Genomic DNA, 13,024 nt, shown 5'->3' with positions numbered 1-13,024 from the left:
TTTGTTTTTTTATTGTTTTCTTTCTTTCTTTCTTTTTTAAGATTTATTTATTATTATGTATACAGTGTTCTGCCTGCAGGCCAGGAGGAGGCATCAGATCTCATTATAGATGGTTGTGGCCCATCGTGTGGTTGCTGGGAATAGAGCTCAGGATCTCCGGAATTGCAATCAGTTCCTTTAACCTCTGAGCCATCTCTCCAGCCCATAATCAGCCTCTTATTTAGTTCTGATAAGCAAGCCCTCGACCCACCAGAACCAGTCACCCTCATTCTGAAGATGAGAGATGGTGCTGGCTGCTGCACCAGTTAACATAGATGGGTAGAAAACTCTGCCTAACCTGTTCTTCCGGCTCAGATTACAAAGTTTGTTTCCAGAGATTGATGAGTGAGGAGCACAAGTTCAAAGCTAACCTGAGCTACACAGTGAGACCCTGTCTTAAGAAAAAGGAAAGGAGCCAGGCATGGTGGTGCATGTCTTTAATCCCAGCACTCAGGAGGCACAGGCAGGTGGATCGCTGTAAGTTCAAGGCCAGCCTGGTCTACAAAGTAAGTCTAGGTCAGCCAAGGCTACATGGGGAAACCCTGTCTCGAAAAACAAAACAAAATAAAAAAGAAAAAGAAAAAGGAAAGAATCCTAGTAAAAAGGAGCACAGCATCCCCAATATTTTAAAAGGATGCCAAACCCTAAGCATCATCAAAGGGCTTCAAGAGAGAGCCAAAGAGAGAAAAGCTGTTGAACGGAAGTTGATGAGCGCTCAAGGAGTTGGACGAGATGCTGACGGGAGGGCTAATTTGGGTGTCTATAAACGCCAGGCCCAGCCATTCCCGCAGAGCGGAAGTGTGCTGGGGGCGCGGTGTTCCTCCCGGAAGAGGCCAGAGGATTTCCGAAGCGAGCAGAAGCGCCTGGCAGAGTCTAAAGGAGCGGAAGGCATGGCTGGCGCGTCCGCCGAGCAGGAGCCGGAGGCCGCAGCCTCTTGCTGAGCGGCCTGGAGCTGGTGCAGCAGGGCGCCGAGGCTCGCGTCTTCCGCGGCCGCTTCCTGGGCCGCGCGGCCGTGGTGAAGCACCGCTTCCCCAAGGGCTACCGGCACCCGGCGCTGGAGGCGCGACTCGGCCGGCGGCGGACGGTGCAGGAGGCGCGCGCGCTGCTCCGCTGCCGCCGCGCGGGTGAGGCGGACGGGACGGGACGGGGCGCGGGAAGACGGACGGGTCGGGACCGGACGGACCGGCTTCCGAGTTCCAGAGGGACGGGACGGCAAGGTTGAAGCGCTCACGGCGTCGCGCGGGACGCCATTCCGCACGGCTCCGCAGCTGTCTCTCAACTTGTCGTCTTGCACTGGGAGCCTCACTTTCTCCACTTCTGCCTTTTCCACTCGCTGCAGTCCTCTCTCCATTTGGTAGTTTTAAAAGCAGCAGGTGTCCCGACAAGCAAGTGTCTGGAGCCAGGCTCTCTTGATTTATCTTCGCTGAGCGCTGCTCCCCCGTGGCCCTTTGGTGAATTGCCTTGCCTTAATCTCCTCATAATGGAAAATCATAGTCGCGATTGCCTCTCAGGGATGCTGTGACTGTTAGAGAAGGCACATACATAGGTTTGTATGTTGACATGACATTCAATGCGCGTCAGACATCATTATCTCGGTTTGTTTGTTTTGAGACAGGGTCTCATTGTAGCTGTGGCTTCCCTGGAAGTAGACCAGGCTGATCTCGAACTCAGAGATCTGCCTGCCAATGCTCCCAGCTTAAAAAAAAAAATAATAAATATATAATTATTATATATAATATAATTACTATATAATATATATATTATTATTATTATAAACAACACTTGTTCCCCCGCCAAAAAGCTCTGTCCTCTAGAGTAACTTGAGACCCAAAGAGGGAAAATGCCCGATGTGGCTTTGTAGCTCAGAACTGCGGGCCTTTTACACTTCTGCAGGTTTCTCCTTAGTGGTTGATAGGAGCCAGGAGGCTGGGAAAACTCAGCAACGAACAAGTTGATAGTTTTCTGCCATAGTCATATATTCTGTTTTGTAAGACTGAAACCTTGAGTCAAGTTGGACTCTTCAAGGTTTTTCCTGTCCCTGCCACACACATACACACAGTGATCTGATATCTGTCTGTCCTTGGTTCAAGCTGGACCCTCTAGAAATTTACATGCTTTGGCCTTAATGGGGGTCTTTAAGGGAGGACTGAGTAGGCCAACTTTTACATTTTCCCAGACTTTGGCCTTAATGGGGGTCCTTAAGGGGGCTGGTTCCTTCAGTTTCACCCTTTGTAAGGTTTTTCATTTTGTTTTGTTTGTTTGTTTGTTTGTTTTTTGGAGACAGGGCTTCTCTGTGTAGCCCTGGCTTTCCTGGAACTTACTCTGTAGACCAGGCTGGCCTCGAACTCACAGAGATTCTCCTGCCTCTGCCTCCTGAGTGCTGGAATTAAAGGCATGCGCCACTACCACCTGGCTAGCTACCTTTTGTAAGTTTCATCAGAGAGCGATGGTGGCTACCTGGAATCTCATTGACAGGTCTCCAGTTTCTAGGAAATTGTCTGGAACGTGGTTGACATTCAGGAAAGACTCCTGGAGTTCACTGGAGGTTTTGTTACCACTTTAACAGTTGTGGAAACTGAGGCATAGAATACCTAGTGGGACCTTGAGTTTCACAGCCACTAAGGAGGGAGCTGGGATTTGAACCCACGCAGCCTAGAGTCTGTGAGATGGATGACACACGCTTAACCTCCTGCCTGCATCCCTGTCAGGTAGAAACTGCTCGCACTGGAGGATGCTTTCCTTCTGGCTTCCTGTTTTGTTTGTTTTTTAGGGGGTAGCAATGAATTCCAGCCCTAAGGAGGCTTGAGAAAGAAGGAGCAAGCTTTGACAGTTCCAGACTCAGCCTGGGCTGGTCTCAGGCCATAGTCTGGAAGGCCTTAAGCAGGGCAAGCTTCTGGATGAGTTGTCTCGTTCCCCACAGTATTCCTAAACCCTGCTCCAAAGGTGAAGCCTGCCTTCCTAAAGTACACACGCACTAACGCGGGTGTCCATTGCAGGGATCACCTGCCTTCCTAAAGTGCGTGTGCACTAACGCGGTGTCCCTTGCAGGGATCGCTGCCCCGGTTGTCTTCTTTGTGGACTATGCTTCCAACTGCTTGTATATGGAAGAAATCCAAGACTCCATGACTGTTCGGGATTATATTGAATCCACTATGGAGACTGAAAAGGACCCACAGGGCATCCTGGGCTTGGCCAGGAGAATCGGGCAGGTTCTGGCTGGAATGCATGACCAGAACCTCATTCACGGGGACCTCACCACCTCCAACATGCTCCTGAAAGGGCCCCCGGAGCAGCTGCACATCGTGTTCATTGACTTTGGCCTGAGCTTCGTGTCAGGACTGGCGGAAGACAAAGGTGTCGACCTCTACGTCCTGGAGAAGGCCTTCCTCAGCACCCACCCCCACACCAAGCCTGTGTTCGAAGCCTTTCTGAAGAGCTACGGCGCCTCGTCCAAGAAGTCCAGTCCGGTGCTGAAGAAGTTAGATGAGGTGCGCCTGAGAGGGCGAAAGCGGTCCATGGTCGGGTAGCACAGTGCTGTGATGCCTGGCTCACGGCGAAGGATGCTGTGGATGCGGCTGGACCACAGCAAGGCTGTGGGGTCGTTAAGTGGTCTGTGATCGTGCTGTGCCACCGTCATCCGTGGCTCACTGTTCTCAGGGGTTTATTGTATATAAGGTTTGTTCTAGGCAGAACTGGGTAAGTAGCCCAGGCTAGCCTTGAATTCATGGCAATCCTCCTGCCTCAGCTTGCTGGGAGGAGGTCATAAGCCACCATGCCTGGCTTTGTACTGAACATGTAAGAAATGAAACAACAGCTATGACTATATTTATTTTTATATCTTATATTTGTGTGTGTGTGTGCAAATGTGTGTGTGTACATAAGAGAATAGCTTATGAGAGTCAGGTCCCTGGCTCTACATTGCAGAATCTAAGGAATGGATTCCAGGTGTTGAAGTCAAATGATTAGGCTTGGCTGTGACACCCTTTATCACGTAGCCATCTCACTGGCTCACAGAACAATGTTTATGTTAGTGGGTCTGATAGAGATAGGACTTGGGGTGCTGGCTGCTGGGGATTGGGCTGAGTCTGGTTGAAGCAGGAATGCAGAAGGCTGCTGCAGCTCCTGGTGCACATGTCCTGTTGTTTGGCGGAGCAGCAAGTGTAGCGGGACTTTCTTAGACCAGCCAGGGGATGAATAAAGACATGGAGACTTATAATTATTTATAAAAGCTTAGGCACGGTAGCTGGGCAGATTCTCAGCTGTTTTAACCCGACAATTCCTAGCCTTCACGCTTAGCCCCAGAATGTTCCCTCCCGTATCTGATCCTTCTCTCAGAGACCCTTTCTCAGCCCCGAAGTCTCACCTTCCCTCATTAAGCCAATCAGTGGGTGAGGGAGAAAGAGTGTTTACAAAATATGATCCAGGTATGAGCCACAAGAATAGCAATACCAAAGTCTGGACAATACCCTGCTCTCGCCGGTACAGCATCAACATTGAATATACAGAGAAAACCTGCACACCGTACCCCAACAAGCAAGCACTCTTAACTGCTGAGCCATCTCCAGCTTCCTAAAGAAATTTTGGTTTTCTTTTTCTTTCTTTCTTTTTTTTCTCCTGAGGCAGGGTTTCTTTGCATAGCCTTGGCTGTCCTGGACTCCCTTTGTAGACCAGGCTGGCCTCAAACTCATAGAGGTCCACCTGCCTCTGCCTCCCTGAGTGCTGAGATTACAGGCATATGCCACTGTGCCTGGCTTGTTTTTGTTTTTCCAGGCAGGGTCTTTCTGTGTAACTTTGGCTTTCTTGGAACTCTGTAGACCAGGCTGCCCTTAAACTCATAGATCAGCCTGCCTTTGAACCTCTGCCTCCTGAGTGCTAATATTAAAGGTGTGTCCCACCACTGCTCAGCCAAGACATAGTTGTTAAAGATTTATTTATTTATTTATTATACATTGCTTTGCCTGCATGTACACCTGTACAACAGAAGAAGGCACCAGATCTCATCATAGATGGTTGTGAGCCACCATGTGGTTGCTGGGAATTGAGCTCAGGACCTTTGGAAGAACAATCAGTGCTTTTAACCTCTGGGCCATCTCTGCAGCCCCAGAAATATTTTTTAAAAATATTTTTATGTGTGTATGTCTCTGGGCATATGTATATGCGGTTGCCCAAAGAGAACAGCAGAACCCCTGTAGCCCAAGTTACAGTCAGGTGTGAGCTGTCACATGTGATTGTGGGGAGAAAACTGGTCCTGTGGAATAGCAGCACACACCCTTCATCACAGCTGTCTCCAGCCTGTCTGTAAACACTTTACTAATATCAATATCCCTGTGTTCCTCCTCAATGGAAAATGAAAGGACTACGGAGTTGATTCGGTCATGGCTGTGTTTCCACCAGAATACCATGAAATGGGAAAACCAACGAAGGGCACATCTTCAAGGACTATAGTCTATTTAGAGTGGGGTGAGGTGGGTAACACCCCAGCTCTAAGGAATCTGAGATGAGAAGGAAACAGGCTCTGAGCAGGATAAAAAAGCCAAGAGGGCCTCTTTTAAGAAGACTGGGAAGCCGGGCATGGTGGCACACTCCTTTAATCCCAGCACTTGGGAGGCAGAGGCAGGCAGATCTCTATGAGTTCGAGCCCAGCCTGGTCTACAAAGCGAGTCCAGGACAGCCAGGACTACACACAGAGAGAAACCCAGTCTCAAAAAGCAAAAGCAAAAACAAACAAACAAAAAAGACTGAGAGAAAGCTGGGCATGGTAGCACATGGCTTTAATCCTAGTACTACGGAGGCGGATTTCTGTGAGTTTGAGGCCAGCTTGGTGTACAAAGTTAGTCCAGGACAGCCAAGGCTACACAGAGAAACCCTGTCTCAAAAAAAAAAAAAAAAAAAGTCAGAGAAGACAGGAGACATTTCTGCACAGGGATTTGGGGAAGGGATCGGGCTGGCAGCAAAGCTCTCTACAGATTCGGATGGCTGAGATGAACTCTATGCCCACAGTCTGGGAGATAACTTGGCAGACCAGAGAGGACCTGCAGGCTCCTACAGTCATGGGACTTTGGAGCAGAGTCTGTTCCTGCTAATGTATTCCATGTGGGGCATCGGTGAAGACGGTGAGAGGTTGGCACCCTCACCAGGCGAGCGGCTGTTTGGGGATGGGCTGAAGAGGCTGACTTTGCTTAGAACCATGCTCATCTGAGCCTGAGTCCAGAGTGCCTTTCAGAAGCCAGCTTCTGTGTCCCCTGGCTTGGTAAACCACCGACACCAAGTGGATCTTCCTGGTCTACTGAGTGAGTTCCAGGACAGCCACGGCTACACAGAGAAACCCTGCCTCAGAAAACAGACAAGAACAAAACCGCACTGAAGGTTTGTTGAGGGCAGCTGAGCAGTGATGTGGGGACAGTCACCCAGGCAGACAGGCAGGCTGCTGGCCAGCCGCCAGGAGAATAAGGAGAGTCTGTGTGTGCTGCGGAGGGAGCAGACAGGCTGCTGGAAAGTCGGGCATGCACCCAGACACCAGCCCTTCAGGACTGCTGCCTTGCCATGTGGAGACATTCCTCAGGAAGGCAGGGCCCAGGGGATCCTGTGGGCAAGTCCACTACTGGTCAGCTGCAAGAGGAAAGCTGAGGTACTCCCCAGACTCAGCCTGGCTTTCCAGGATGCCAGGGACCCAGGTGGGTGCAGGACATTTCTCCTTCAAAGTCTAACCCATCTTAGCAAAATGCCCTTGTTTCTCTGAAACTCATTTACATATTTAGTCACCTCAGGAGGAGAGAGGAACAGAAAGGGGAAAAGAATATGCTTCTTGTTGCTTTAGCTAAATAGGAGGGTTTATTTGGTGCAGAGGCTGAGAGGATGTAGTTCATGGTGGGAGGGAGCAGTAGCAAGCTCTAGGAAGGCAATGAGGCTTCTATCGCTGGAAGCAGAGAGACGGAGTCTGGTACTCAGCTTGCTTTCTCCTTTACATGTGATCGGGATGGTGCCACCAACATTTGCGTGCGTCTTCCTCCTCAGTTAAACCTTGCTAGAAATGTCCTCACAGACACTCAAGAGGTGTGTCCCTTCTTTTGTTTGTTTTTGTTTTTGTTTTTGGAGACTGGGTTTCTCTATCTGTAGCCCTGGCTGTCCTGGACTCACTTTGTAGACCAGGCTGGCCTTGAACTCACATTGATCCTCCTGCCTTTGTTTCCCTGAATGCTGGGATTATGGGCATGGGCCACCAGGAGGCCAGAGGTGTGTCTCTTTAAGAGATTCCAAATCCAGTCCACTTGGCAAGGAATAGTGATTATTAGGGACAAAAACAGAACAAGGAAGAGATGGACAAACAGCAACATGATCACAGATGCACATAATAGGAAAAGGCAGACCGCAGAAGAGCCTGGGAGAGAAGGAATGCTGGGAGAAGCATAGTCTAGCCAAGGCCAAATGAAGGGAAATTCACCCACAGTTCTCCAAGAGCAAAGAAGTCATTGTCTACACGCAGGGAAATCCCACCTCCAGCCTAGAGGAAAGAAAGTGTTCAAATAAAACTGCTGCTGGCAGGCCAGCCAGATGGCTTCAGCCAAGCCTGATGACCGTGTTATCAGAGGTGACTGGGCTTGTCATGATAGGGAAACCAACACCCAAAAGCTGTCTTCTGACCTCCATGCCCACACTTGAAGGAATACACACATGCACCCACACAGAAAAGACATTTACACAATGCACCCACACAGAAAAGATATTTACACACATGCACCCATACAGAAAAAAAACATTTATACACATGCACCCACACAGAAAAGATATTTATACACATGCACCCATACAGAAAAAAAACATACACATGCACCCACACAGAAAATACATTTTGTTGTTGTTGTTGTTGTTTGTACAAAAATTGCTGGAGCTTTGGTCACTCACGCAAGATCAGGCCAACTAGAGTAGTCGATAGTCCAGGAGGTGGCACTGGTTGAACTCAGTGGATTACAAAGAAAAAGAGGAAAAAGTAAGTAGGAGGGAAACATGTTGGAGGGAGGTGGGGGTGGGTATGATTAAGATACATTATGTATGTTCTGGCTAAGATTTATTTATTCATTCATTTATTTATTACATATACAGTGCTCTGCGTGAATGTGTACCTGCCCGCCAGAAGTGGGCACTAGATCACATTATAGATGGTTGTGAGCCACCATGTGGTTGCTGGGATTTGAACTCAGGACCTCTGGAAGAGCAGTCTGTGCTCTTAACCCCTGAGCTATCTCTCTAGCTCCTGTTCTGGCTAAGTTTTATGTCATCTTGACACAGGCTATAGCGATCCCAGTAGCGATGGAACCTCTACTGAGAAAATGCCTCCATTATATTGGGCTGTAGGCAAGCCCAATATTTTAACTAGTAATTGATGCGAGAGGGCCCAGGCCAACATGGGTGCACCACCCTGGACCGGTGGTCCTGGGTTCTAAAACAAAGCAGGCTGAGGAAGCCATGAGGAGCAAGCCAGTAAGCAGCACCCCTCCATGGCCTCTGCATCAGCTCCTGTCTGTGCCACCTGGCTTGTGGCTTGCTTGCAAGCTGTGATGGCTAAGTGGTTTTGTTTTGTGTATCACTTGTTTGGGGCTTTGTTTTTTGTTGTTTTTGTTTGAGACGGGGTCTCTCTATTATGTATCCTCGGCTGTCCTGCAACTCAGTATGTAACCAGGCTGGCCTTGGACTCACCAAGATCCACAAGCCGCTGCCTCTTGAGTGCTGGCATCAAAGGCATATGCCACCATATCTGGTGGCTGACTGAATCTGAAGTCTCATTGGCCTTGGTTAAGTCACCTGAAGCCATTCCTTGCACAGAGTCCTGACTGGGTGACCTGGTGTCCTTCCTGGGCAAAGGCATGGGGATTCAGCTAACACATTGCAGAAACGCTGCTTTGAAGGTGGCATCTGATAATTCCCAAGTGTGTCTGGACTGGTCACTCTAAAGTACCTTGGTGTGCATGAAGACAAAACTGTATTTGTGACTGGTCACTCACTCTAAAGTAACTGGGTGTGCACCGAGACAGTTATATTGTGTTTAGAACTTTAGCTAGTGTTGCTCATTATTGCAGGGACACATCACCGACACCCATACCTTCCTTGTGTGAGTTGCCAGAACACCCCAGTCAGTCTGCACGGTGAGTTGCTTTGAGGGCTGTTGTAAAACTCACATCTGTTTCTCACTAAGGTCATGTCAGGGGCCTCTGGGAATTCACCTTCCCAATACAACTTCCCACAATGCCTCAAGTTCCCAACCCATAGGAAGTATAGGTGATAAATGCCTCATCTTTTTTTTTTATATTGTTCTCTATTTTTATTTGGATTTTTAAAAAAGTCAGTGTCTTGTTATATAGCCCAGGCTGACTTCAGACTTGCAGCAGTCCTCTTGCCTCGGTTCCCAGAGTACCAGAGTCATAGGTGTGAGCTACAATGTCTGATTATGTATGTATGTATGTATGTATGTATGTATGTATGTATGTATGTATGTATACAGGGTTTCTATGTGGCTCTGCCTGTCCTGGAACTCAGTCTGTATACCAGGCTGACCTCAAACTCACAGAGAGCCACTTGCCTTTGCCTCCTGAGTGCTGGGATTAAGGCATGTGTCACCATACCCAGTTATTATTATTATTTGTTTGTTTGTTTTTGAGACAGGGTTTCTTTGTATAGTCTTAGCTCTCCTGAACTCGTTTTGTAGACCAGCATGGCCTCAAACTCATAAAGATCTACCTGTCTCTGCCTCCCGAGTTCTGGGATTAAAGGTGTGTGCCACCAAACCAGGCTATTATTAATTTTTTAATCTCATCAACTTGCCCACTCCCGTCAGTCTTATCAAGTTGAACTCACTTTCCTTCTGTCTGGACTCTGAGTAGCTTAGCTGGTGTCACAGATGTGTACCACTACCCAGCTCTGATGCATAATTTTAAACCACTAGATATTCAGATCATTTGTTATATAGCCATAGATAATATGCAGCAGAGAGACACCATCCTTTTAAGTTAAGTGCATTGCCAGTAAGAAATGATCAGGATGATGTGGAAACAGGTGGTGAGGAAGGGGCTTCAGGCAGGGGGTTAGAGAGGCCCCTGTTGGTGACACTGAGCTGAAAACAGAATGGCAGGAGGGGGCCGGTGGCATGCTTGCAATCTCAGCAGATAGCACATTTATCGTTTTATAACCAAAGGCCTCCAGTAACTATTTTGAAGAAGAAGAAGAAGGAGGAGGAGGAGGAGGAGGAGGAGGAGGAGGAGGAGGAGGAGGAGGAGAAACCAAAAAAACAACTCATAGATAATAGCATCTTCCTATACTCATAGTCTTTTTTTTTTTAAGATTTATTTATTTATTAAGTATACAGTGTTTTGCCTGAACGTACACCTGCACACCAGAAGAGGGCATCAGATGGTTGTGAGTCACCATGTGGTTGCTGGGAATTGAACTCAGGACCTTTGGAAGAACAGGCAGTGCTCTTAACATCTGAGTCAGCCATCTCTCCAGCCCTATACTCATGGTCTTAATAAATGGTAATGAGTCTTACAAGATGAGCCAAAAGAAAGCACTGTGTAATTTACTAATTTTATTTCAATAGATAAACAGGCACAGTTACACTACAAGGCAAGATAAAGCTGCCACCCACAGCAGCTGCAGCTACACATCCACCAGTCCTGCACCAGTCCTTAGTAGGAGCAGTGAGGCCCAGCGTTCTGGGTGGCACAAGGATTAGAATCTCTGACAGGAAGCATCTTAAGGGAGAAGGGGTTTGTTTCAGCTCACAGTGTGAGAAGGGCTTACAGTCCACTGTGCTGGGAAAAGCTTGGCAGCTTGAGCAGATGGCAGCTGGTCACATCACATCCTGTAGTCTACAGGAAGTCTCTAAAACCTCAAGGCCCGCCCCCAGTAACCCACTTCCTTCAGCGAGGCTCCACTTTGTAAAGATTGCTCAACCTTGGTCGTGATTATTGCACGTTTAATCACAGCGGGTGGTAAGCATCATTTGGTGAGATTCCAGACAAAATGCAGGTTCCTTTGACTTATGATCATAGTGTATTGCTGGAAAACTTTTTAATATTAAAACTGTGTAGTTTGGGTGTGGTGGTGAACACCTTTAATCCCACCACTTGAGGGAGAGGCAGGCGAATTGCTAAGAGTTTGAAGCCAGCCTGGTCTACAAATCGAGTCCAGGACAGCCAGCGTTCTGTTACACAAGAAACCCAGAATCAAAAAACAAACAAACAAACAAACAAAAAGCCTGTGCAACTGGGAGTAGTGGAACTGAGTTTACACATAGTTACATGTAACCCAGATTAGTTAAGGATGACTTTGAAAATCTCTCTCTCTCTCTGGTATTCCAGCTCTTGGAAAGTGGAGGCAAGAGAAGCAAGAGTGTAAAGTCAGCTGGACACGGTGGGCGTATGCCCGTAATCCCAGCACACTGGCAGGAGATCTCTGGGAGTTCGAGGCCAGCCTGGTCTATACAGTGAGTCCTGGACAGCCAAGGCTACACAAGGAAAGCTACACAGAGAAACCCTGTTTTGAAGGGAAAAAAAATAGATAGAAGAGTTCAAAGTCATCCTCAGCTACATAGTGAGTTCAAGGCTAATTTGGGTCACAGGTAACTGTGTCTAAACATGGGAGGGGGGCAAGATGCTACGCAAAAGATACCATGTGTTTCTATTGCCCATCCATATGGTACACGTGTGATCCTTGCTCCTATGGGCTGACCCAGATCTGGACAGTACTTGGCCAGCATTTCCACAGTCCAGCCTATAACAATAAGAGTATTTCCCCAGCAAAATTGCAGAATGCCAGCCATGGCACAGACCGGCAGCCTCAGCTACTCAGGAAGCTGAGACAGGATGTCACGACTCCAGGCCCACCTTGAGTTCAAGGCCTGAGTAACTTAATGAGAACCTGTCTGGAGAGATAGACGGCTCAGAGGTAAAGAGAACCTGTCTCAAAATAAAATGTGAAATTAGGACTGAGGGTGTAGCTCTGAGGTATATACTTGCATAACATGTGGCCCTGGGTTTAATCCCCATTGCCACACTTCAAACAACCCCAAGGAGCTTGGCCTTCATACAGAAGCTTTTATTCAGAGCCACAGGAGCTGCCAGGCAGTGGTGGTGCACGCCTTTAATCCCAGCACTCAGGAGGCAGAGGCAGGTGGATCACCGTGAGTTGGAGGCCAGCCTGGTCTACAAAGGGAGTCTAGGACAGCTAGGGCTACACAGAGAAACCCTGTCTCAAAAAAAAAAAAAAAAAGGCACATGAGCATGTTTATTTGTGATAGTTTCTCTGTGTAGCCCTGGATGTCCTGGACCAAACAAACAAAGCTGAACCTCACAAAGTGGCCAGTCAGGAACTGTCTCTCCTGTGACACCAGGACTCTGTGGATGTCCTACGGTTGCTGACAGGGATACAAACCCCAAAGGGATGGATACAGTGAATATACCTCTGGCCTCTCCTTCACCTCTGTTCTCCCCACAGCCTTCCTTTTCCTCCTCCTCTCTGCCGGCATGTTCTTTCCAGATTTCCTCACCTCCTCCCTTTCTCCTCCTTCCAGTACCATCTTTCTCCACTTTGTCTCCCTGCCTTCTTTTCTGTTCTCCTCTGCTCTGCCCTGTCTAATAATCTCTTCCTGCCTCCTCTCCTTCTCTTCTCCCTCACTTCTTGGCTTCGTCCTCAGCCCTGGTTCTCACTTCCGTGAACCTCCTCTTTCTTCTCCCATTTTCTCTCCCTCCTCACCATCTTCCTATTCTCAATCTCCTGACTTCTCCTTTTTCTTCTTTGCTCCCCTGGCCCCCTTTCCGTCTCCTCTCTCACACCTTTTCCTTCTCCTCTGTCTTAGGCCCCGCCCCAACCATGCAGAACCACGCCCACCACAGATCCACACCCCCAGGGCTCCACCCCCCCGGTAGTGGCCCCGCCTCCAGGCTGGCCCTCACCCTTGGGGTCACAGGGTTGACAGACGCACAGCAGACGTAGC

At 48.5% G+C, this 13,024-nt stretch overlaps 1 protein-coding gene across 2 annotated transcripts; it reads left to right on the top strand.

The window, feature by feature from the left end:
* Window positions 1-854: 854 nt before the first annotated feature.
* Window positions 855-3,864, top strand: LOC311594797 (EKC/KEOPS complex subunit Tp53rkb-like). Of its 2 annotated transcripts, none has more exons than XM_084776825.1 (2): window positions 855-1,163; window positions 3,088-3,864. In XM_084776825.1, exon 2 carries the CDS (start codon window positions 3,141-3,143, stop codon window positions 3,564-3,566), a length of 426 nt encoding a protein of 141 aa, XP_084632951.1. In that variant the 5' UTR covers window positions 855-1,163; window positions 3,088-3,140; the 3' UTR covers window positions 3,567-3,864. The 2 variants fall into 2 exon arrangements, with proteins under 2 accessions (XP_084632951.1, XP_084632952.1); XM_084776826.1 differs by lacking the exon at window positions 855-1,163 and adding an exon at window positions 1,176-1,585.
* The last annotated feature ends 9,160 nt before the right edge of the window (window positions 3,865-13,024 follow it).

This window comes from Acomys minous, assembly GCF_964271855.1.
Source record: "Acomys minous genome assembly, chromosome: 3".
Taxonomy (NCBI): Eukaryota; Metazoa; Chordata; class Mammalia; order Rodentia; family Muridae; genus Acomys; species Acomys minous.
Note: the sequence above shows the minus strand (reverse complement) of the source record. Positions and strands in the feature narration are given on the sequence as shown.

Excerpts from the sequence above, each read along its gene's own strand:
- LOC311594797 (XM_084776825.1), top strand. The coding sequence starts at position 3,141 with ATGGAAGAAATCCAAGACTCCATGACTGTTCGGGATTATATTGAATCC.